This window comes from Frieseomelitta varia, unplaced genomic scaffold (assembly GCF_011392965.1).
Source record: "Frieseomelitta varia isolate USP_RPSP 00005682 unplaced genomic scaffold, Fvar_1.2 scaffold_26, whole genome shotgun sequence".
NCBI classification, from domain to species: Eukaryota; Metazoa; Arthropoda; class Insecta; order Hymenoptera; family Apidae; genus Frieseomelitta; species Frieseomelitta varia.
In genome coordinates, this window is record NW_025109990.1 from 41,993 (window position 1) to 68,517 (window position 26,525).

General features: G+C 39.4%; 1 protein-coding gene across 1 annotated transcript; it reads right to left on the reverse strand.

Moving 5' to 3' along the window:
• Positions 1-223: 223 nt before the first annotated feature.
• On the reverse strand, positions 224-19,611 carry LOC122528806 (E3 ubiquitin-protein ligase MARCHF2-like). The gene is made up of 5 exons (XM_043654323.1): positions 19,411-19,611; positions 6,037-6,162; positions 5,699-5,820; positions 669-800; positions 224-296 (listed from the first exon to the last, which is right to left on the reverse strand). Exons 1-5 carry the CDS (start codon positions 19,590-19,592, stop codon positions 256-258), a joined length of 603 nt encoding a protein of 200 aa, XP_043510258.1. The 5' UTR covers positions 19,593-19,611; the 3' UTR covers positions 224-255.
• Positions 19,612-26,525: the final 6,914 nt, after the last annotated feature.

The window sequence follows — 26,525 nt, forward strand, 5'->3', positions numbered from 1 at the left end:
TCTATCCGACGATATTGGACCGATAAGTTCGTAAGGGAAGCGACAAATTATTTTATACGGTTTGGTCGCTCGTTATGGTCCGCAATCCAGTTGCCAGCGCAGGTGATTAAAGTTTCACTTTGTTTGTCATTCAACGGGTACAATTGGCGGGGCTTTTATTTATTTATTTATTACTTCGAACACACAAGATTTCACGTAAATTCGTGTTAAAGTTAATTAATTACGGTTAATTACCATACTCGCAGCGCAGGACTCTTAACTATTCGACGCTGGATAGGGGGTTGCTACTGGTGCACCTGGGGATTAAGAAAACGAATGATTCCTCCAAGTCATTTCTGATATCTTTATTTCCAACGATATCGTCTTGCGTAAGGCTGAAACGTTTACGTTGAATTCAAAAATTCCACAATGAGAAACAGGGAAAATTTCTCCTCTACGATTCTCGGTGTACGTAGTTCGTTTTTCGAACTCGTGAGTCGACTTTAAAGTTTCCCGTTTCATAAAATAAAAACGTAGAGGGGAGAGTTCCTCTGCTCAAGTGCAGTTCATTGGAAACCTCTGGCCAACTTCGAATTTAAAGCCTTTGCGCTATTTTGTGAAAAAAATAGAAGCAGGAAGTGTCCCCTCTACGACGCTCTCTGTCCGTTTCGAATTGATTGGAAACTTACGTCCGGACCGGGCAACGTTTGACCCTCGTGAGGTTGAAACGATTCGGAGGGCGGCCTGAAGAGTTGAGGGTCCCTGATGAGCCGCACGTTGACGGTGCTCTTCCACCATCTGTACCACGGCGACACCTGGTCCTGGCCGGAAAGAGAGAAACCAGTTGTGACTCGCGGAGCGAGGGAAAGAGGATCTTTTCCGCGCTGATTTAAATTCCGCCGGATAGTCTCGGTTGTCACGGCCAAAAGACACTCGGCACGATAAATTAGAGCGGAGTGGCTTCGAAGTGGGCAGGTTTCGAGTCGCGGACCTGATCGAGGGCCGATCGCCCCGGATACGCTGTCACGTATTCACGATAATTCTTAATTAAACGGTGCACCGGCTGGATCTCGATTCGACTGCTCCGCGGCAATTGAATTTATGCAGCCGGTCGACAAGGTTTTTGCTTGGAATTCTTGTCTCGTACCCGCGCTGAGATATTTCGCCCTCGATGATGTGACTCGCAATCAGCCCTTTCGAAATCGTTCGATCCCGTTACATTGCGCGTAGTTTTTCTCGTAATCGTCGTGGTACTGAAATTGAGATTACTTTTGCCGCGAGAGTCGAAGAGTATTTTCAAGCATCGGTGGATATGTACAAAATCTGAACACTTGTAGAGACACAAAGATCGCATAAATTTGAAAATTTATATGATACTTAGGCAAGAGATATTTCTATGGTCTGTTATAAAAATATTTGTAAAATCACAGACGAAAACTCTTTCGTTCGGTGAAATTTCGTTTATGTTCAACTGCTGTTGATACACCTCTTCAGAGAGGAAACAACCGACGAGCAGTTTTAAAAAGCGACGTTTAAAGCAACGAAATTGACTTTCATGCGTTTGCATGGCTACGATCCGTCCTGCCCCTCTGATGAAAGATTTAAAGGAGATGAAGCGTAAAAAGAGAAACATCAATGAAAATTTCCAACGGAACAATCGTGGGCGATGTTCTAAGGAAGACAATCGCTTTGAGGCAGAAAATTACACGTCAGTTTCAGACTATATATTTCTCGAGTAGAGTTCTCCGCCAGAGTTTCTTCGCCTCCGAGTTTACAAAGAAGAAGCTGTTATAAAATTGCCTCGGCTGGAGGGCCGAGCATAGTAACGAAAAACACGAAATGCAAAGAGAAGGAGAAAAAGGGAAAAGGGAAAGAGAGAGAGAAGGGGAAAAAATGGCGAGTCGAATAGTAAAAGGAGCGACAAGATATTGAAAAGCGGCGAAGGAGCTGGCCGTAGCAGGAATCGCTATACAGCCATTCCTTTCATCCTTTTGCAGCTCGAGCACGGGGTTTGATGGAAGCTGTAAAAATACAGGGAGCTCGCCGCCTCGTTGCTTTATACTTGACATTACGTCCAATGTTTCTTGATATGGGAGCGGCGATGCCTCGGTAAATGACAAAATAGGTATCTAAAATCTCATGTTCCCGTGATAGCATACATAAATGTAACAGATCTCAACGATACGATACTGGAACACTTACCATGGATGAACTTCAACACGCGTGCCTGTGTGTGTGTTATATATTCTGAAAGAATTTCCATAAATACCGCTATGCGAACCTTTTAAGCATCTACTTTCACGCGTCGTATATATAATTGTGTGAAAATTACAATTTCAATCTCACGCAGATCATTGCGATCACACCTGTATCAAAACCGCTGTCGACGATCGAACCTGGTTTCAACACAGGCGCGCGATTCTCTGTCTCCTCTAGATAGCGACTGTCCTCAAATTTATCCGAATGCTCGCCAAGAATTTTCAAAACCGACGGCGTCGATCGAGGGATCGACAGCGTATCGATGATGTTTCCGCGTTCCGTTCGAGGGTAAAAATATCGCGGTGTTGCGCCCCGAGAGACGGAGGCAGCCGCATTTGCGGGTAGCTCCGAGGCAGGTCTAGGTCGTCGGCCTTTACGACGCCGAGCGTTGCTCGCTGCCGACGACTGTCTTCCGCGGTTTATGTTTATGCGACGCGATTCCGCCCCGACCCAGATAACAAGCTGCCTCGGGCCCGGATGCATTAAGCCGCGGGCGCAAAGGTGAAACAGGTGAGCGAACGCGCTTGGCTGCGTGAATGGAACGCGTCAGCCGAGTGGGGCGGAACAAACGTGCCGCGACACCTTCTTTCCGGCTAAAAGCGTCAGCTTCCTGCCGAGCATCACCGTGCCTCGACGTCCTCTCTCTCTCTCTCTCTCTCTGCGCGTGATTTTCCGACTGGACGACGAATTTTTCACGAGAAACTACCGGGACCGTGGTTTCAGTATTCTTCTTACAGTTTTTCTTTCGAGTGTGACGAAACGTCGCGCGATTTTTATTCTTCCATCTATGTTTGTTTGATTTTCTTTGTCGCTTGGTTACTTTCTGTTACCACGCTATTACGATTAGTAGTTTTGCTTCTTTGCAATTCTTATAATAGCGCAAAAGCTGTATAATTGTGAAGAAAAGTGTCTAGAGCAGTGACGGCGAATCTTTTTGAGAAGTAGGTCAAATTTTGTTCATTTTTTTTTTTTTTAGTACTAGCTCGTGGGTCACTAAGTCGGTGGAAAGTCACTTGGAAAGGGAGAGGGGAGGATGGTTAGAAACTACTGTTTTTTGGTTCTCACTTTTATAATCCTCTGAAAACGTGTAGGTTTCCTTTTTGTTTTACAACTTTTATTTTTGCAAGTGAAGAGCAAACAATAAATGTCGACGTCAAGAAATTGATATAAAAGGGGTGACATCATGCCCAGTCATCCCTGCACTACACATTAGATATGTATACTTTATTTCTTAATATTGTTTATTGTCTGTTCTCTCTTTTATTATATAAAAAACTAGCAAAGCTACCCATTCTGAGAATGGGATCTAGTGTGTTTTTTTAGTGTTTATTACATCTGTTTAATCGTAAGCGCTGTATAAAATTTTTTGGACACAACTAACTCACATAACATTTAAGACTTAAAATACCTATATGTATACATAACCAAGTTGTAAACCCTCCATAAAACACAATTATGCATTTATTTCTCACTTTTAAGCTCGAACCGAACACTTGTAATTTTCTTAACATTTTTTGAAAAGAGGGCTTCGAGAAATAATTAAAATTCTTTTATATATGTGATGATAAGTTTATAAAAATCAACGCGTGGGAAATTCAAAAACCCTGGGTTAGAGTATGATAGGTTTCGCCATCATTGGTCTAAAGTTTAAGGTGTATTAACGTAAAGTGATAAATTTAATTTCAGGGTATTATTTTTAACAAACAATTTTTCAATGATGTCAAAATTAATTTAAAACAAAGGAAAAAAAACATTTTGTTCCAAATATTTTTATGTACTAAATAATAAAATAATAATGATTTATCATATTTATATTATAAATTAAATTTATAATTTATCAAATGCAGTGAATGTAAATACGTGACGGTATACTTTTGAATGTCACTGTACACTCCGAGAGTGGATCGAGCATTATTTGTCTACAAAACGGGGCAAGTTTCACTACTTCTCGAAACATTCGCGTATTTAAACGAGAGACGCGTCAGCCCTCGATAAGAACAAAGGTGGCAAAAGTCTCGAGTTTTCCCAGTCTGACCACCTCGTGGATGGATTTATAGCTGCGGAAAGGAAGAAGCGAGACACGCCGCGCCATTAAAGAGATTACTCGCGGCGAGAATATGCCCAGAATTCTCCCGCGAAGAGTCCAGTTCGGTGGTTGACACGTTACGAGGGTGTGTTTGTGTGTGTGAGAGAGAAAGAGAGAGAGAAAAGAAAATCTCGCAAGTTTTCGAGATTACACCAAGCCCATTTAAAGAACTTGTTAGAAGCGTGTGCTTGCTTGGTTGACGTTGCTCTCTATGACCGTAAATAGCGACGCGGGCTGACAATGAGAAATAAAACGGTACATCCGGCTGGTGACTTTGTCCAAGAAAGTTTCAAACGTGCAACGTTTTTCTCTGGCACGGTGGTTGCTTCCTTCCGCGCGCACGTTGGTCGAAAAAACCGCGACCGTGCATCGCCGCGCGAAATAAATGGGGAATTTATCGTCAGGTTTACTGCTTTGCTGCTTCTGCAAAGCTAATCTTCGCGCGGCCAGTCCAGCAGCCAGTCGGTTAATTGCGAGAAACGCGACAAACGAGAGTTAAACACGTTTCGCTGTGACGCTGTTCGCTGTTTGATATTATGCTTGCAGTCAGTCTCTTTTGAGGGGGAGCTTCGTTATAGGCAGAAGCGAAATGAGATTAAAGTAGGAGTGTATATTTAACACTAAACCTACCGACACTTCGTGTTTACTCGTTACTTCCTACGGTCATCAGTCAAAAAGAAAAAAAGAAAAAGTTTCTTTACATTTGAATTTGTAGACAATAGTCAATTTGACTGACTGAATTAAATTACCAAATGAAACAACCTTCACAAGTTTCGGCTACGCAAATACTGAAAAATTCATTGTACGTATATTTTAAGAAAAATATTTCAAGTAACGATAAATAGAGGTGTGATAATATTGTATGTAGGGAATTGTACGCGAAAGTTTGAAAATGGTCAATTTGATCTGATGGTAGGTTTAGTATTAAAGGGACTAGAGAAATTGTAAAATTTTGTACTTTGAGAAATAGTTTAACTCAAGCTCTTTTTCGCACGAAGTAGAAATAGAAATGGACATGATCGCTGTTATATAATAAATCGATGCGGGAGAGAAGGAGACACGTTGAAAATGGGAAATTGCGAGACTAGTTAGTTTGGCATTACTTGGTTTCACTTTGAAATTAAAACGATCGTTACTTTTCCGAGTAAATAGACCGTCGTGATGTAACCCAGCACGACGATGGTGAGGAAGAACCATATGGCCCCTCTCGTCCACAGTTTGGAAACGCCGATCTTGTTTCCCTCGATAACGAAGTATTGCATACCTACGTTTCAACGCGCACGAGAATGTCATTATCATTAACGTCGGAGGATAAAACTGGCGTTTCTATGCGTGCGCGTAAAGCATAATTTCACTGTGAGTAATTTCACTCACCTAGGAGGCAAACTGTTACCAAACCCACGGTAACGACGGAAAGTAGTGTGAAGATAAGCAAGTCTGACTGTATGTTTCTACGATTCCTGGGATGGGTGATCCATATCCTCAACGATTCTGGCCTGAAGGTTCCCATAAAAGTGATCACTATACAGGTCGAAAATAAGTTGAATTTCATGCGTTACGCAATTTTCATCGCGTATTCACACAGAAGGATTTGATCTCGTGTATCAAAGAATTCAGATATATCATTCTAACGACGAGTAGAGGATATCTTTTATTTCCCTACGAGTTAATCAGTATTGAAAGAAACTGTGAAATTCTTGGTCGATGCTTACCATCGGTAACGAGGCGTTTCGATAACGTTGAAGTGATAACGACACAACTCGCAATACGATCGGCACGATTGATTCAACCATCTCTCCAGGCACGCCAGGTGCACGTACGCCAGCGATCCTTTACACCTGCACAAATTTCAGGAAAAATATATTAAAAATTGAGGAACCAGTTAGTTTACAAATATTGCTCAAGTAAGAGCTTTGAACCAGAATTAAAGTTTGTTCCACTATCGTTTCCCCGAATACGAAAATTAAATTAAATGTTTTAAAATTCTTGTCTCATTTTGGAACAACGTTTGTTGAGAAAGACAGTATAAAGAAGCTAAAGTACTTGCTACCACTGGTAGACCTAGCGTAGACACTGTCCACGAATGTACTTTAAAGAAAGCCTTTTCGATGTCAGATAATCTCTGCGAATTATTATAAAGAAATAATCGAATAATTGGAATATCTCATGAAAAAATGATATGGACGATCGATAATGTGTAGCTGGAAATAGAATTTCGTATCCACCATCGACCAAGCGCTAATTATATATTAGACGAGTATATTTATAACACTGGAATCTTTATCGACTTTGACCATTACGCGCCACGCGTTCAGTTTTCATAATTTCCATTAGAAATTTATCATTTAAGCCAGAGTCTATCCCCTCCACTGGCTTAGTAGGGAAAGAGTGGGGCTCATGCACGGCGAGGAAATTTCAGCGCAGTGGAGGGGGTAGCGCCAGTTAGCCAACTCCGTTCTAAACGTAAATTTTATAGCGCCATTCACGTTGCAATATTTCTGCGAAATATCCTTAAAGTCTCATTGATATTTGCAAGTGTCATTTCTGCCGAGTTTTCCGATGAGTGTCAGCCGTCAGAGAGTCTCCTCTTTGCCTGTGTTATCGTCATGATTAATTTTTGCAAAACTGCAATCGTCAAATATGTTCTACAGGTGGAAACTGAGCGCGAGTTTTTTCAAAGCAAGTTCCAAATTTTCGAAAGCGGTTCCAACAAATGTTCATACTCGAAAGGCGTGTCGCTGGCTGTCACGCGCCTTGAAATACGACAACTATCTATCTCGATTGAAAATCACTCGCGCCGTGACCTCTGCGAGAATTAACACGAGCGAAAATCGTGCTGGTTCGTAACGACGCGCGAATCGGTTCAATTCTACATTTTAGAAACGTGTCGAAATTCGCGGTGTAAAAGTGCCTGGTACATACATCACGTGGCCGGGAGCCTGGCTCCATCTTATTTCCTTCTTGGGTATCCAGGCACCTTATATTTCACAGTAACATTCGAATAAGAAAAGAAGTTGAGTAAGTTTGAAAATTATGATGGCGGCCGTTCGGCGAAAGGGATTTCCATCCGACACTCGTCTTACGTTTCACACGCCCTTTTATATTTCTTTCCCTCGTTCTCTTTCCCGGCCAATTCTGCCGAGATTTTTCTCCCTCCATTCTCTTTCCTCTTCTTTTTTCTCAAGTTTCCGCGAACTTAATCATTTTCCACCCGTGCGCTTCTCGAATCGTTCCATCCGTCGTCGCGTTTCCAAAAGCTGCCTCTCATCTGGCTCTTTGGAGCTTGAGCGTCTTGAATAATCAAAATATAATTGCGAATGCAGAACTTTCTGGAGAATCGAGGCTGTCCTATTTTAATAAAATCCCTCCAAACTTTTCCAAATTTTTCAAATTCTCATCTTGAAAAGATTTTCGTACAGTTCAGTGTGTCAATCTAAGATTGTTTGAAAGTCTAGAACGTGAAGAACTCAACTTTGTCACATCGTGCCTCCCCAGATTTATTAAAATGAATCCCTACACCTTTGTACATTTTATTATGAAATTCGAAATTCAACTATCGGGTTTGCCATTTAATCTCGTTTAATTTCGAAATCTCGCTGCGAAAAATTGGCGACAGTTTCGAAAACGTGGAGAACACGCGACGATTCGCGCGGCGGGTGATTGAAAACGCGTTTCCGCTCGCTCAACTTCGCCGGAAGTGTGTTTGCCTACTTCAGCAGGTTAAGACTGGTGAGGAGAGGGCTTCCGAGGAGCGTAGAGCCGCCGAAAGACACCGTTGAATAAGCTGAATCGCGTAAAGTCTGCGAAATTTCTGCTCTCGTCCATAGTTTCGAAAGGACTTGCAAGTCCCGGTTGATACAAAAAGACCAGGCGTGCTTCTGTTTTGCTAAGGAAACTCACCGCATAAGCAGTTCCTTGCCGTGTGTCTGCGGCGAAGATACGACAAAGTTGACTTAAACGATGGGTGTCTGACTTGAAATGGGAAACGTCGGGTGGTTTGTTGGATTCTCCGACTTCTCCCCTCTCTCTCTCTCTCTCTCTCTCTCACTCTTGCGTCGATGAATATACATGTGAAGTTAATAACTAGATATTGTGGATTTTTGTGCATCTGTGTGGGTCCATAGAATGTATGCAAATGAAATGAACGAAATATCCACCGTACAATATGCAACTAAATATGCGTGATATTCAAAGTGTAATGAAGCTTCCCTGTATTCAATATTCGAATCAGAAATGCTGCAAATTATAAAATAGTGTGAAATGTGAGACATAACGGAGTATAAAATAGTACAGTACTTCGTTGTTATGATATTTTATCGATGAAACAGCCTTCTACCCCGCTTTTCTAATTTAATTTAAATCAAGTTATAAAATAGTATAAAATATAAAAATATGAATGTAAAGTATAAAATAACACTTTATTGTTATAATATAACGTTTCATCGATGAAACAAATTTTCTACCAAAGTCTCGTTTCATTATTTTCAAGTCTCTTTTCATTATTTTAATACGAGTTCATTGATTGGTGGTATAGTGGTGTGCCAATACTTTGTGTAATTAGAATTGAACAAACTAGACTTGCAAGGAAAGTAACACCTGTGAAGAGAGTTTTTACTGGTTAAACTGCGTTGGGATGTGCCGCGAATATAAATGAGAGAAAAAAAGCGTTATACGTGTAAATATATAGGTTACTCGAGGTTTTATTAAAAGGCTGCAACAACAATAGGAAATACGCGGAGAACAATAGCCTGATATTGCCCGATTTCGCGCCGCTGGATTTTTCTGTGCGAATAACTTTGAAAAAATCGGTGTATCAAAAACTGATATTAATACGTGAGCTGAAATACGAGATACAATCTTCGTGGAATGAAAGAGTTCAATTTCTTCCCGCAGGATTTTTCGAACTCGATAATTTCAGCCATCGTATGTTTTTATAAAACAATTTCCAAACAAAATTTGAAACTTTCAACTTAGCTTAACTATACCGGCACCGCTTTACTTACGAAAACACATTTTTCATTTTCTACGTACAGTGACTCTTATTAATATTCGGACATCATGCTATTCAAAATATTGTTGTGGATTTCGATTATTTATAATGGTAAATTTGGATTAATTTTTTAATAATATAATAGAACATTCATTATAGTTTATAGTAACATAAATTTTATTTATTTATTGCATACTTTTCTTAATGTCAAACTATAAACTGAACTATGTCGAAATGTAGCGTGGCAAAAATATTCAGACATTTGAGGAACTACAATATTTGAACCTGAAAATTGTTAACATAAACGATAATTAATATTTTGCTAGGTAGCCCTTAACTTCAATAATATATCGCAGACGTTTAGGCATATTTCCAGTAATTTTTTTTTTAAATAATTTAGCGGAATATTCTTCCATTCTACGATTAATCGTTGTTTCAACTCTTCTTTCGATTTATCGACGTACAATAATTAGTCATTTTTCGCCGAGAAAAAGGAGAAACGTATCGAGAAATCGGTCATCTTTTAAAATTGAATAAGAGTATCGTGGCTGATATTGTATGGAGATACAACGATGAATTAGTATTAGAAATAATAAAGGATACGTGTGTTAAGCGTCATCAAATTTTCTATCGCCAGCTTTATGAAAACATTTAATCATTGTCTTCTTTTCCTTTTCTAATATATTAATATTTTATTTACCGGTTATTATACCGAAATACATCTACCGACCTAACATCGTTTTGATAGCATTATACCGGCATCCGTACCATTTCGGTTTCATCAAACGTAATCGAATAATAACCTAAAAATACCAGTATTTTGCCGATTCGGTCTCTGCTTTTAATCTTCCCTCTAATGGACGTATTCCAAGATATTTTTCACAATTGTTGTTAATTACTGATATTGATCCTTTCTCCCCCAAAATAAATTATCCAACTTGCAACGAGTTGGCGCAATCGAGCTCCAGACCACAATTCTCGACCTAACAACAATGTATAATTTATGTTTCAGGTAAGGAACAGTTCTATAAACGACGAGCCAACGATCGCGCGGGACCTGAAAATTGGTAAAGTGCCTCTTTCCACTCTGTAATTCTACAATTTCGTTTTCCTGTCCGTATTTTTCCAACTCGAAACTGGCTTTGCGTTCAATGCATCCGCACTCGGTCCACCCGAGAACCGGACGAATAAACAAGACTCGTTGTTGGAAATTAGGGGGGGGGGGGAAGATGATAAAACGTAACGATCGTTCACACGAGACGCGAATGAATCACCTTCCACCGCGCTGTGGAATGTAGAAGGGGGTTGTACGCTTTCTTTCTACAATATCTCTCTTTCCGTGTTTACGTCACGGAGCGGATGTGCAGGTCGTTCGAGTTAATTAATCCATTTTCTTTTCGGGACAACGACGAGCAAAGACAAAAGGGGAGAATTTTAAATAATACAGGGGTTTCGTCGCTTATGCGCGTCCGCGATTCCATAACTCCCTGCGAAATTCTGTTGCCGGGCGGGAGGGGCGAAGGGAGATGCGTTTAAAGAATTCAACGCCCCCCCCTATTATTCAGCCCCTTTCAGTCTTTTCCGCCGACACGGCTGCGTGAAAGGGAAACGTAAAAAAGATTTGAATATAGAAAAAGAGAGAGAGAGAGAGAGAGAGAGAGAGAGAGAGAGAGACAGCTCGCGTGTACCGAGCGGTGATTTCTCTATTTTAGCTTGAGGTGCCGCGCGTAGATAACGTTTCCATTAACTTTCTCTGCTCCTTTTTTGCACTTTCGGAGCATGTTTCTTGTTCCACATCCTCTTTTAACCACTTCACCTTCTTTCTTCGTTCCCCGACGCGATTCATGTTGTTTCACCGCTCGTTTATCCCGTACGGATGTTCATGTACTTGCTTTAACGTACCCGCGCTGCGTATTATCGTTGACATTCTCGTCCCCTCGTTTGCGGGCATTCTGCTTCGAGAGGATGATATTTTGCTGTGTCTTTTTCAGCGACTTTCTGAATAATATTTTCTTGCAAGGGTACACGACGAATATTTCTTCTGTTGGCACTCTTGTTGCTGGCGCGTTTGCACGTGTTTTAGAAATAGTCGCGAATGTTTCTCTTTTCTGTCGAGAGACGTACTGGAAAACAACGGCAGTGTAATTTCACAAATGTAAGCGCTAGTTTGCAAGAATGGCTCTTCGCGTGTTTTCATTGTCGAGCAAAATTACCGGGGAAATTTTTAATTAATAATTAGAACGAATTTGCTTGCAGCGAGATGGCGAAAATTACGAGGGGAGATACTTAATAATTTATAAATTGCAATACTTCGAGGTCTGACGGTTCTTTTTTTATTTTCGGAAAGAGAAAATACATTCAGTTTCCACGTTCAATTTCCCGAAAATACGTGTTCTACGTCTGAATTTTCGTTGCAAGTTTCCTCGATCTGCGAACGAGGAGTAGATTAATAATATCAGCGTGATTTTTGAATATCTTAGCGTAATCTCGAAGAACAGCTGGAAATCCTCGTAATTGATTGCGAGACACGGAGTTGAGCACGAAGATCAAGCTGCAACGGCATTTTCACAACAATTGCTCGTTATAGCTGTGCTAACTAAAGTTAGAAGACTAATTGACTCGACATGATACATTTGTAACGTAAACTGTGCCACTACTTTTCCAGAAACTTCGTCTAACTACTTCGAGCAAACTCCGGAAGATATGTGTGCTAACGTGTTTCACGAAGTTCGCGAACAATCTTAGTTCTTATTATTAGTTAACTGACGAATGCTGCGCCTTGGAACGAATCTGTTTCTTTGGCCAGAGTACGGCCAAAGAACACGCCGTCATTATTATCAATTAATTACAAGAAGAATTTTCCCAAAGTTATCTCGTTCCAAGTTTCGTACTCTGAATTAACAGTTATCAGGCCGTGATCGTTCAAGCATTTTCGGGAAATTTGATTTAATTGAACACTGAACTTTTAATTTCGCTTTGTCTCATTTCGTTGCCAGTCAATTACTTTTGAGAGCGTAAAGTAGAAAGTAAAATTCAGGTAGCCTGAATTTTTGTACCGCTTGAGCATCTCAAGCGAGATTCCAAAAAAAGAAACCCACGTGGAGTATATTTCGAAGCAGAGTCGTGATCGCAATTATTATTACGCGTTTATGGGAAATTTAAAATACCGAGGAACGAGAGATCTCTAACCAGGCCTCTTATTTCTTCAATCGTGCTCGTAGTAAACACGAAATTAGACGAAGCTACTCTGATCATCGCATTTAACGAGCCAGTTTTCTTAATTACGTTTCACGGTGAATGTGAAATTTCGCGAGAGCGTGCCCAACGATGAAACTTGCGGCTTTCAACCGGTCAATTTTGCCCGATGAATTTTTACCGTTTCCATTTCCAAAGAGACCGGCAGGAATCCAGACGCGGCTGGAATCCGCAATATTGTTGACTTTTAATCCTTTATTTCGACATTTTCTCGCGCACGCACCGTGCACACCGGTGCTTTTCAATACATAAGCAAAAGTTCATCACACGGCCCCTTCAATTATTCCGCATCCCGTAAACTAAATTGCACAGTCTACTTTTTAAATTTCCATCCGGCGAGTGTCCGCCGTTTCATCAAACTGTTCGTTCCTCGCCATTTATTTGCGTGTCCCACCACGACTTTGCCCGAAAATAATAGAAAAATCCCGGCGCAAAAACAGGCCGGACCGGTTTGCTGCAAACGCTTGCTCGCCAACGACGCGTGCTTTTCTACGTGTTCTCTTTGTTCTTTCTTCTTTTTTCTTTTTCTTTTATTTTCTTTTCCGTGTGTACACGTTATGTATCTATATAATTCGTTTTGTTAATAAACGTGTGCACACACAGAATATCATTCAATGAGATCTTGAACCGTGGCACATTGATAGCAGTAGTTTTCGAAATTTATATCATTCACACAATTCCAGTCTGTTTGCAATTTTTTTTTTTTTCTCTCTCTGCAACGTACGTCAGGTTAGTGTATCCGTCGATTGCGGAAATTCACACAGCTTTGAAATGTTTAAAGAAAGAAACTCTATACCTTGACTTTCAAGAGGTTGATGCATGGATCTGTTGGTAAGTCTCAGTATTGCTCGAGTGTCGAAAGTTAACATCATCCTTCCACTGATAGCTCCAGTCTTATAATTTGACACTGGTCCGTGACGAACATTGTTTTCTTTTTTAATTCAGAATAGAATGCCATACGACGAGGCTCGTTAAAGTCAATCATCGTGTTTAAGAAAGATCGTTCGGAGATTTGCAGCCGTCTCTCGTGGCGGGCACATGTCCGATTCGATTCTAATCCAGACATAGTTGGGGATCAAACGCAGCTCCCACAAGGGGATCGAACTAATCTCAATGACGAATTGCGTGAGCAGATGGGCGTGCACGTGGTGCTCTGTTAAACCGCGCAAACAGGCTCGCGCGGCCTCGATTTAGTAACTTCTCGCTAATGTGATCCATAATCGTCCAACTATGATCGCCATCAACGTTAACAGTCGTTCGCTGTGATCGTTTGCGGCACAAAAAAAGATAGAAAATTATAAGCGTGGTGTACTATTGGTCCAGTTATCCGCGTAATTTTGAATAGTGAAGAAAATAGTAGCCACAACGCTACTGTTCCGAATTTTCGTACGAATTTCTGGCGAGCGTTCTCCCTCAAGAATCTGTATTTTTTTTTTTTTTTTCACGGCGAAGAAAGAGAAATTACGCGATTACAAAGTGAAAATTGGGATACTTCTTTCTTTTCCAACATCCGTTATAGTTATCCTTGCCAAATACAGCAGCGGGCCCGCGTAAGCGTCCGTCGCTATCCCCACTACTCTACGCTGCCTTACCGCGCAGTCGCATCAAACGTGAACAAAACAAGCGGTATATGATGTTGATATCTCGGCACATTATGGTTTCTTCGGACATACGTCAGTCAAATTTTATATTAAATAACAAATATCCAATATATATGTATTAATACGATTATAGAATCATACTATGTGTATCGTTGATTTAATATTGATGATTTATTATTCAAGGTTTCCATTCAATTATTCACAATTATTGATCAACTGAAATTTCACAGAAATTTCAACAAATTTTCGAGAAACTTAGATCAATTACAATCATTTTGATGATTATTCCTCTGTTCAGTTAAAATTTAAAAAAGCATTAAATTTAAAACAGTTTGAATGCATTCAGTTTAAATGAAATGTCAAAATGTTAAATGTCTTTGCAATCAGATATTGTAGCAAACAATTCCGGAAATTCGCCGCAGTATCGGCACAACAGTTGACACTCATCCTCGCTCATCATCTTTCTCCCGATGCCGGTTCGCAAAATACACCATATCTCGCGAAACTGCGGACGCTTAAAGGAGCATTCTGTAACTGTAAATCGTTCCGATGAAACTCGTCGGCGGCGAGACGGGTGCGTTGAACGAAAGCTTCGAAACTGTCTCGTCCGCGGCCTTGCAAACCCTCGCCGAGCCTCCTCAATCGAATCGAGAACGACAGCGTTTTGCTGTTCTACAATTTTAATCTGGCCTCGGTCAGCACACCCGCAGTGTTTTCAATGCGCGAATAAAAATCTCACTCTCTTCTCCGCCACTCTTTTCTTCCTTTCTCCCCTTTCTGCTGCCTGGCTTTGTCCCTTTTCACTCGTTTTCCTTCAACAAACTGCCATTCACTCTCCTCTCTCTCTCTCTCTCTCCTTTCGATTCACGTTTATTCCTTCACGCTCTGCGCAACCCCTTCTTCTTCTTCTTCTTCTTCTTTTTCGGGGGGGTTGTACGACGCGTCGCGAGGAACTTAATTCACCGGGTCGGTCCTCGAGGGAATTCTCGCGGAATGACACGCGTATCGCGCGACCTATTTCTTTTCACTCGGTCTACTTCAGCCGACTTTAGCAAACGCTGCTGCATCATGTCACGGCGTCGCGTCTAACCGCCTGTCGAAAGCGATCGCTCGCCGCCCGTCTATTATTTCAACACTTTGTTGTCAGATCGTTGCTCGCGATTTCTATTACCCCGGGATCAACACCAGCACCTAGTAAACGTGAGTTTTTACATATCTACTAGATGCTTGCACGACATTTGTATATTTGTGAGTATGAAAATGCACACGATGTCCAAAATGTGGCATTGTGAACCTTTGATATTCGTTAAAATCGTCAAGAATCTAACGAGCCTGAAAGTATAATATAATATTTATCAGGCATACGTAACAAATTACAAATATACTCTCTGAATCCTCCAACAAATTAATTATTTTGAACGTTTATGTGATACTTTAATGCGAAGGATTGAGAACCGAAACTGGAAAGATCATGCCTGTGATTGTTTCTCCTTCTTTTTTTTTTTTTTTTTTAACAATTAGCACGAGTTAACAGCTGGTTAAGCAAAATCCCCCCCTACTCCTCAGTTTTTCGCGTTATTTCGTATACAAGAGAGAGAAACGCTGTGGTTCAAGATACGCGATTAACGTATCGACGAGCTCGTGATTCGCGTGCATGTGATTATTTTAGCCTTGTGAAAATACGCGTTAGCGAAATGTACACGTTTTATCGGCAGACGCGTGCACGTCGTTGCATTCGATAAATTTGTGAGTATAATTCTGAAGGGATTTATTCCCATCGGTAGCCATTGTATTTGCCAACTGTCCCGCCTTTCGTTCAAACAAACAAACCATATTAGCGAGCCGCTAACGTAAAAGTTCATTAATATTTATTAATTCTTTCATTTGTTGAAAGCTCGTCCTAGAGTTCCCGAATCGTTCTTTCTTCCCCACCCTTGTAGAAAATCGACATACGTAAATTCTAATGTTTCATCTTATTTCAAACAGTAGTTACAATCGTAATCCACCGATTATATCAGAACTCTGTTTCCTGAAATTGTGAATATTCATTGTAATATTCGTTAGAACTTGATCAGTTTATGTTGCTATTTACACGAGAGATCCCGCCAATTAAACTTTCATTCCTTTCACCCTTACAATTCCATCGACGTGTTCGTGTCGTTTTCCTATTTCAAGTTTCGCTCGATTTCGCAGGAGGTTAAATCACGATCGAGCAGTGCAAGGATAGATTTAAGAATGCCTCGAAAGTAGGAAGCTCGACTGACGTTTAACTTTGGGAAAAATTTGATTGGAAAAATGTCGGGACGAGGCTGGCGATTGTTTACGCGTTTAACCGCGTTCGAGTGATTTGCCATCCACTCGAACTTTCGTCGCGCGATGATCCTTTTGAGATTTCTAAGAGATTTAAACAGACAGTGATGATAATGTTTAATGATATTTAAAACTTCGGCGATTGGTCTACCCTTTCGTAAGTAACCGGCGTCCATTTTCATTTTTCATCGCGCGATAATCTTCGGAGGCCGAGGAATTTAAATAACAACAGTGATGTTGAAAATCAGCAATTGATCACTTTCTCTCTGAAAATAATTCTCGTCGAGTCGAAGTAAAAGGAAAAATTCTTCTACAATTTAGGGGCGTGCTTGGAAAAAAGAAAAAATTATTTCCCACCGCGTCGTTTTGTCACTGTCGAATAATCAACTATCATGCGTACGATCGTTTCTCTCGTATGTGGATAATGAATTAATTTCGAAAGGTCCGGTGCGTACTTATGTATCTCAAACAACGTCGGTCGCCTAACGTTGATAGGATTTCGTAATTAGTTGACACGGGATAACCATTACTTAATCGAGCAGCGTGAGAATTAATTAGGATTCGCGGGCCAGGAATTTCACTTGCAAAATTATTTACCCTCGCTGGCCGGGTCATTGTAAATGTGTGAGTAGCGGAGGGATAGAAATACCCGACTCTCCCCCTCCCCCTTCTCCTCCCCCCCGTTTTAAAGCTGGATTTAATAAGTTTACGCGATTACGCGATTCTACTGTCGATGTTAGCGTGCTGAATTTTGTCAAATTTTTACCGTGGATTATTCCCCATATATTGTTAAGTTTCGTAAATACGCATCTCGAAAGATATTAAAAAGGGGCTATTCTAGTGTAAACTTTTGAAAAAAAATTTTTTCTTTTGCACATTCTTAAAGGACATTGTTTCAAAAATAAATCTCCTAAAATTGACGAAGTTATGATTGTTTGAAGCACGCGACGACTAGCAATAGTAAACTTTAAGGAATTTTTCTGGAAACGATGTTTCTCATAACGGTGTCCGTGATATCTCAAAATCTACTTGACCAATTGACTCAAAATTTTCAGTACGCGTTTAGTACATGTGTGACTATAGCCCCTACCAGAATCAACCAAAAAATTTTATTTTTTATATTTTTTTAGATATCCAAAGTTTAACAGAAACATGGAAAAATCGATAATTGAACTTCAAAGTATCGCTACTTTTTTAATTATCGACTTTTTTCTTTTGTTTTGGTATCTGCTATAGTCAGACCCGTATATTAATTAAGAAATATTTACGTTTTTTTATTTCCGACAAGCAGAATGGCCGGAATCATGGACGACCTTTTTTAAAAGCGACTATGTTTGAGAATATGCACTAATTTTAACTTTTTGTATCCGAAAAAAATTTTGAAATACGTACAAATAAACCTTGCCAATTTGACTGCAAAAAGTATAAGTATAGTTTCTTTGCAAAAAATTCCCTAACAGAGTTAAAAAAAAAAAAGCAGTCTACACTAGAATATCCTTAAGAATTGGCAGAATGCTCGAAAACCAATCAGCAGTCGTTTGTAAAAATTTTGTAGGTTCGTACAATTTTTCGACTTCGTCCTTTGATATCGGTCGTGACTATATATTTATAAAGAAATTAAATGATTTGGCGTGAACTGGAAACTTGTTTTCATTTCTTGCACGCGAGAACTATTAAGTATTTCAAAGCTTTGGCCATTCAGTATTAACGTAGTAGAAAAAATTATGAAGATGTGATTGCGGAAGTTTCAAAGACGAGTTCGTTGACAAATTTCAGAAAACACTTCATTTCAATTGTTGAACGATCGTCGATCAGTTGCAAGTTGGACCAGCGATTGAAATGATCATTACTAGCAGTTCGCTGTGAGTAAAAAGAAAGAAACATAAAGGAAAGGGGGAAAAAAGAAAACGTTGAAACATTGTTTGGGATCGTTAGTCCGCCTCTAAATCGTCGATTTAACTTGAAATGAGCGATTATAACTAAATCCGTGCCTGACGAGCAACAGTACACACGCATAAATAACACAGTTGCCAGATTAGCTTAAAAGATGTGGCGAGAAATGAAAATTGTCGGCTAGTAGATTCTTTGATGAAATTACAAAATCGCAAAGAATTAGTTGAGAAGTAGTATCGTTCATCTAAGGCCAATGTCCCCCCCCCCCCAAAATAAAATAAAATAAAATTTCTATTTTGTGGAAACGGCAGTAATTTTTACGTGTTCCAAACGTTTCGAAATGTTTCATTGCCACATTCTTCCTTGGGAGGAAGGTTGTGTCTTCAACTATAAAGGAGAGCGAGAAAGAAAGTTTCTGGAGAGCTTTGCATTAACCACAGCAGATGAAACAAACTTTCGAAAAAAAAAAATAGAGCGAATTCGATGATCCAGTAATTCGTAGAATCCAGTCTCCAACGATCATGTAGAAGTATTCGTAAAATTTGGGAACTCGCGATCGAAACGTTTGCGGCAACGCCGAGAGAGAGAGCTCGATACACTCGAGAAAGATTAAACATCTCCGCATAAGAACAAATTTCATCGATCGGCCGGGTTCTCCAGATCGGGGCAACCACCCACACGGTTTCATACGTCATCGCAGCCACTCTAATCTCCGAACGCATCACGTAAAATCTACCTTACACAGCTATCGAGCCCCCCCCCCCCCCCCCCCCTACTACCCACCCCGAAACGATTTCGTGAAACGGTGTAGCTTAAAGCTGAAAGCTCTCATTGAAATTCTGTTCTGAAACCTGAAGAACCCCGTCGTTTCGTTCGTGCGTATGTGTGTGCTACGAAACTCTGTAGGATCTCGAAATCTCCGGTGTGAAAGAAAGCGAGTGAAAAAGAAAGAGATAGAAAGGTCAGAGGGAAAAGGACGCAAAGGGGGGCAAAGGGGGGGGGGCGAGAATCGTTCAATTAATCGATGATACATTTACCTACAAGGCGAAATGAGCTGCTCCTTGGACGTGTTCGTGTGACATATTCGGCAGACGACGGAGCCGACGGAGACCAAGCTGCGGGTAAGCCGGTGTTGTTGGCCGAGCCCGAGAGACATTTGCTGCGTGTCGCAGTCATTTAAATTGCAGGACGAACCCTCGGGACCGGTGACCGGTAGCATCGGGATGCCGTGCTCGTGATCCAAGTTAACTGGAATCGAAGAGAAGGATACACACACACACACACACACACCCGGAGCCACGGTGCATATGTATGATCCAGCGCGCTTTACCCTACGCGTTTACTTACTACACCCCTCCTCCCAACCCTTCCTCTCCCCCCCTCCCTCCACCACCTATTCGGCGTAATGGCTGGCTTTCTGTGAAATTCGCTGCCTCGAATATCGATTAACGCTCCCCGCGGGCCTCGAAATGTTTTCGGAATACGACCTCTCGAGTCGATCGATGGAAGATCCTTGGATCCGGTGTGTGTCGTCGATCGAACGTCCCTCGTTTCGTTTGATTTGTTTCTGGATGGGACGGAATTTGTTTTACTCGCGAGAGGAGTTACTTCGTTCGCTTGCTTGCTTGCTTTCGCCGATAAGATCATTATGCCGGTATACTTGTCGGATTTTTTTATTTACACGTTTCGTGTGGACATGGTATCGCTGCATTCTTGGAAAAAGGTGCAAGCAAACTCTGTGGAAATCTTTTATAATATAATAGTTTTTATTTTCGCTCGAGTTTCGAGGAGTTTTCGACATGCAATATGGATAGTGGTCTGGTCTATTACATCGTACGTCTGCCGAGTTTCCATAACACTGTATTATTTGTTTGTCCAAACCATAAGGTTTGTCAAATATTTGCTGAAAGATAGCAACGACGAGGTTCGAATTCGTCGAAATTGCAACTTAAAAATTCACTTGAGATGGCAAGGGATCCTTTAAATTTTCTCCAACACATTTCCCCGTGTTCAGAAGAACGTGATAAGTTGCGGGCGAACTTTTGGGAAGATTAGATCGTCGATGCATCGTCGTAAAGTCGTTACCGAGCCCCCAGAGAGCACCGGGTATTAACGAAATTTAACGTCATGGGGAAAATTCGGGAAACCCGCGGTTCGAACAGCGCCTCGTCCCTGTTTGCAATTCAAGGGGCAATATCAGATTTCGCATTGATTAATTCCGGGGGAGTAAATTCCCACAAAGCCTGCCATTACGCCTAATAGGCTGTAAATACACGCAGATGCGTGCGGTGTGTGGTGGATCATACATATGCACTTGCAGTACTCCGCTTTCTCTTCTGTTTCAAGTCTGACGCGTCTAATTAATCAATCAATTCTTTCGAGATATGAGTCGTCTTACAACGATACGACTCGCTGCAAAATTTCTTCCGCGTTCGTAAATTAACAAGTACAGCTTTTGAAACGAGAGAGAGAGAGTCTCGGTACTTCGTTCGAGCAAAGTTATGGGGTAACTTCGCCGTAATATTGATTTATGAAATTTCTGAAATTGAGGAAAAGTGAAGTATACACTCTGCTATGTATATACAGGGTGTTTCGTAACTTGTGGGACCCACTTCGGGAGCTGATTGTACGTCTAAAAATAATGGAAAAAAGTCATATAAATATATGTCCTATATTCGTTTATGAGATATAATGAATTTTCTGTTTTAATTACTTTTACAAAAGATGCTCGAAATGACCAGCTTGCATTTGAAGACAAGCCTGCACGCGTNCATTTATTTGCAAAGTGTTGATTGAAAAATTGCCTAGCCACTCGGCTAAAATGCGGCGGAGCTCCATCATGCATAAACCGCTTACGAAGTATAATATCGACTTGGAACTTCCTCTAATATTTCGTGTAAACGCATGCTCAAAAAAATCAACGCACTTTGTGCCTGTTAGTTTCCCATCAAGAAAAAAAGGTCCAATTAAAAATTTATCAATTATCCCTGCCCATATGTTTAAACTAAACTGGTGTTGATGTCTCGAATGCACAATAACATGTGGGTTTTCTTCATCCCAATTATGATTATTATGAAAATTGAATGTACCATCCCTGGTAAAACTAGCTTACTAGAGTTTGCTCTGTTTATAAAATTCATTATATCTCATAAACGAAGACAGGACTTATATTTATATGATTTTTAATTGTTGTTAGCTGTACAATTAGCTCCCAAAGTGGGTCCCACAAGTTACGAAACACCCTGTATATAGGAGTGGAAGGCAGAGTAAGTATCGATAGAAAAATAAAATGTTAGGAATATTTAAAGTCTATGTAAGGTATTGCGCGGTGGAAATTCGATTGCCGAGGGAGCGGAGTTCAATTTATTTTTCACGCGAGTCCATTTGCGTTTCTTTCGTACTTTTACTTTCCCCCTTTTTCCTGTAATCCGGGAAACTGAGACCGCCGTTATAGGGAGAATTTGAAACACACTTTCTCCACCGACTTTCATATGTTATTGATTCTAAAAATACGTTCCCACTCCTACGTATTTAACCACCCCTGCCTTATATAATTTATAACCCTCTATGGGAATTTTATATATTTATAATACAAAAGTGTATTATTATTCGATACTCGATAACTGATTTTTAATAAAGTATATTAATACTCGAAGCTGGTGCTCTTTGCTGTATTATTAACTTTTTCTTGCGCTTTAATTTCCTTGCTGCGAATATTGGTCGTCGGTAGAGACCAGTGTGAGAAACGTGCACAAATTTTAGTCGATTGATTTAGTCTTTCGAAAATTTCACACCACCGACGAATCCTCGTAATCGTCATTACGCGAAACGACGAATTGTGAAATAAACACTGAACGATTATACTCGTCGGAAGGATATTATAGAAGATATTTGAGATATTTGAATAATTACGTACCTACTTGCATCGATGTGACGAAGTGTGCTCGACGTTAAAAATATAACCAAACGATCGAACGGTCTTCTCGAAATAGAATCTGAGACCGAAAGAGCTACTCGAGAGAGAACTCGAGAGTTGATACGGTAATTTCTGCTTAAGATCTGTTCCTTATTCAAGCAGGTGGCTGAAGGAGAACTTAGCTGGGGGGAAAGAAAGAAGGGGAAACGATGCCGGTTCAGATAACCGATAAAACTGCAACAGTTCATCGCGGTGAAACGCGACGGCGCGCCCCCTTTTTCGTTTCAACGACAATCGACGAACGAATAAACAAATAACGGAGAAACGAACGATGATGTCGAGTTTATTGAGAATCCGTCTCTACTCGTTTGGGACGATTAGGGCAATTTCGATTGACTTGAACATTTTCGAAAGAGCGATTTCTTCCAATTTTTATTTTATTCTTATTTCTTACTGTCTGGTTTCTGTAATAAATAAGAGATAGAGATTGACACGATTGACGTTCTACGTCAGTTACGAATTTTTTTCTTTTACATTACTTTGACACTGGAATTATGTAAATGGTCAAAATGGCCAATTGATGATTTTTTTTCAGAAATTTTACAGACGCGAAAACAGCGTGTTTTCAAAGATTTAAATAATTCTTCGTAAAACATACAAATAAAAGCTTATAGTGCATAAACATATAAATAAAAATAGCTTGATACAGTGCGTTGTAAAGTTTCTTCGTCTGTTTGACTTCAGTGTCCCTGACACTGAAATTTCACGCTTTAATCGGTAGTTCTAGCTTCGTTTAAGTTTCGAATTAAATTTCCCAACGAAGTCGTGCCCGGTTTGAATTGAATTTCCGCAATTAATAAATAACAGTAAAACGGCGTGAAATCCGCGCGTTTCCGTGGAAAGTTATTTTTCTCGCGCCATTTCAATAACGAGAGAGGTTCACAGAGATCAACGGTCAAATACTTCGCACGTTGTTTCCAGCGAAAATATCTGCGATAAAAATTTTTTCCACCCTCGCGACACCTACGATGTAACTACGATATAACGTGATATTAAAAAAAAAGAGCAAAAAAAAAAAGCAAATTTTCCAAACGATTCGAATTTCTCTTCTTTTCCTTTCTTTTTTCCTCGCGCAGGCCGCCGTCGCGTGGAATTTAATTAAATTACGTTCGAATTAATTTTTCGCAGCAGGGCGTGTAACGTATATCGGCGATATATAAAAAATTATCGCGCGTAATTTATTCGAATATTTGCCGCGTTATAAATTCTCGCTCATTCGTATCGTATTTTCGATTTTATTTAATTTCCAGCGGCGAGCACGCGGCACGCGATTGTTTGCCCCGATATTTACAAATGTTTACAGAGCCCGGCGAGGATACCTTGAATTATTAAACACTATTCTTTATTGCCGGCCAGATATCATGAATTATTAAACAGAATTCCCGTCGCCCCGGTATTAATATTAATTCGTCCGTTTTGTTGCCGCTCGTTAATAATTTTTCAACGCGCCGCGGCTAATTTCAGAAGAATGTGCAGAAACCGGCGAAATCAATTTCCAATCATTTTCCCTCTTCGACGGACGGATACGCCGTGAATTAATAAAATTAAATTAATAATAGTGGTCGAATGTTCGAAGCGCGAAATTGACTCGCGTTAAAGGAAAGAAAGAAAGGAAGAAAAGGAAGGGAGGAATGAAAAGAAACGAAAGAAAAAAAATTATGCAGGGAGAATTACGAAACATTCGGGCGGGAAAATCGACGTTTTCGTCAATGTTATCGGGTTCACGGTTTTCATTACGGTATGCGTGCAACCTTTTGAACGATTTAACACACGAGGCTCGCGATAATCGACATGATCATTTTTTTTTTTTATCGACACGTCCGATGTAATTGGCTTCTCCCAATGTTCGTTAAACGCGTTAAATATATAGCTTCGCGCTTTCGCGTGTTTGCAGACGTAATATCCTCTTCCCGCTGTTTTCGATTCGTGTCAGCCTTCAATTTCGCTGTTATCGCTAATTTCGCGATAATGTGGTTTCGCGACGTTGACGTTGGAATCTTTCAACTCATTCACTCGCAGAGTATCGAGTGTCGTTTCTCTTTACAATTTGTCCCTCTTCCTTTCTTTTCATTTCTCCGTAAATGTACACGCGTATTTACCAAAGTACGGACTCTCTTCAAATCATTTTCGTATCGTTTCGAGATACAGAAGTGGATTCGTCGAGTGTGAATTCAATAGGATCGATTGGAAGGAAAATTCTCGATGAAAGAGTTACGTTGTCGCGATTTTTATTTTTGAATGTATAGAAGCCTTTTATTCTTCGTAATATAACATATAATATTTTATATAATATATATTTTGCATTATAAATATAATATATAATATTTTATATTATAAATGTAATATGTAATATTATAATATAATATTTTATATAATATATAATATTATAATATAATATTTTATATTATAAGTATAATATATAATATTATAAAATATATAATACGTGTATTGAAAAATACTATGTGCTCACTACGGAGTTCGAAAATAGAACGCTCGCTCGTACTAAAATTGACAGTTTTCAAGAATCGTCCGAAAATATAAACGCACAACGAAAGCACAAAGCTCGTGTCAGAAGAATTGAAATGCAAAAAGAGAACTTGCAGAAAGAGCTCTTACTTATATATTTCCCGAGAGAAGTTCAAGTCTCTGAGAAGTCTCGCCATCGTTACAAAAGAATCAAGAAGATGGCCGTTTTAGATTCCGTTTTAGAAATCGTTCTGGCGATACCAGTGCCGGCGTACACGAGCGTAAGGTACATACGTACGATCGACTCTCTTTAAACTTGGAGTCGCACGGCGAGAGGAGGACAGACAGGGAAAGCAAATCGATACCTGTGTCGCCGTTACATTGAAAAATAGCGGAAGAAATGTATATCTCAAGACGTTGGCCCCCTCCCGATCATGGGATTATGAAGATTAATTAACTGGAGAAACCGGTGCCACCGTCGACCGTCGGTAAATTGAATCTCCCAAGTCAGCCCGGGCCGGCGCTGATTTATGGCGCTATTGCATCGAAACTTTTTCCTGCGAAATATCCCGGATTTGCATTGCATTAAATGGAAAGGTCTATCACTCATAAGCGATAACCGTCGTCGTCGTTGTTGTTCGGGGGTGGGTGGCGAGATCCTTTTAACCGAGCGACCGACCTCTCCGAGCACTCGAGCCTTCAACAAATCGCAATCGGCCCCCCCCCCCCCCCCCCGAAAAACACATTAACGAACACATTAACGCCCTTTGCCTTTTATTTGGAACTCGATTAATCTTCCATCGAAGAAATTTTCCATAAATATAAGCAGAGAGAAATAAAAATCGATAGCGACAGTGATATTTGAACTGATAATGAATAATATTTAATAATAATTGATTAATTATTATTATATATTAAATTAAATTTATTTAAAAAGCTAGATACTAATAAATACGACAAATATATTTAATTTCTAAATATATATTTATTTATTTTACTTTACAAATGTATATATATATTATATAGTGATATTTGAACTGACAATAAGTAATATTATAATTAGTTATTATTATATATGAATTAAATTTAAAATTTAAAAGGACTGGATGTTAATAAATACGACAAACATTTAATTTCTAAATATATATTTATTTCTTTTATTTTACAAATGTATATATATTGTATAGTGATATTTGAACTGATAATAAGTGATATTATTTTATTAATTATTATTGTATATTGAATTAAATTTATTTAAAAAGCTAGATATTAATAAATACGATAAACGTTTAATTTCTAAATATATATTTATTTCTTTTATTTTACAAATATATATATATATTTAGATCATTTACTTTCGAGATAATTAAAATTATTAAAATAAATTAATTAACCCTGATATTAAAGGTACAAAATAAATTTTATCTATTTATTTTAAAAAAAATTCATTTTCATTACTTTAAACTACTAATAACATTATTAATTTTTAATTATTACTAAAATATATTTTTATTATACAGCTTTATTTAATTATATTAATTTAAAATTTTATATATATTTTTATACATATGAAAGGCATCAAGAAACTTCAAAATATCACAAAAGTGTAATTTGTTATTGTTCGGTAAAAATATATTTTCATTATACAACTTAATTTAATTATATTAATTTAAAATTTTATATATATTTATATATATATGAAAGGCATCA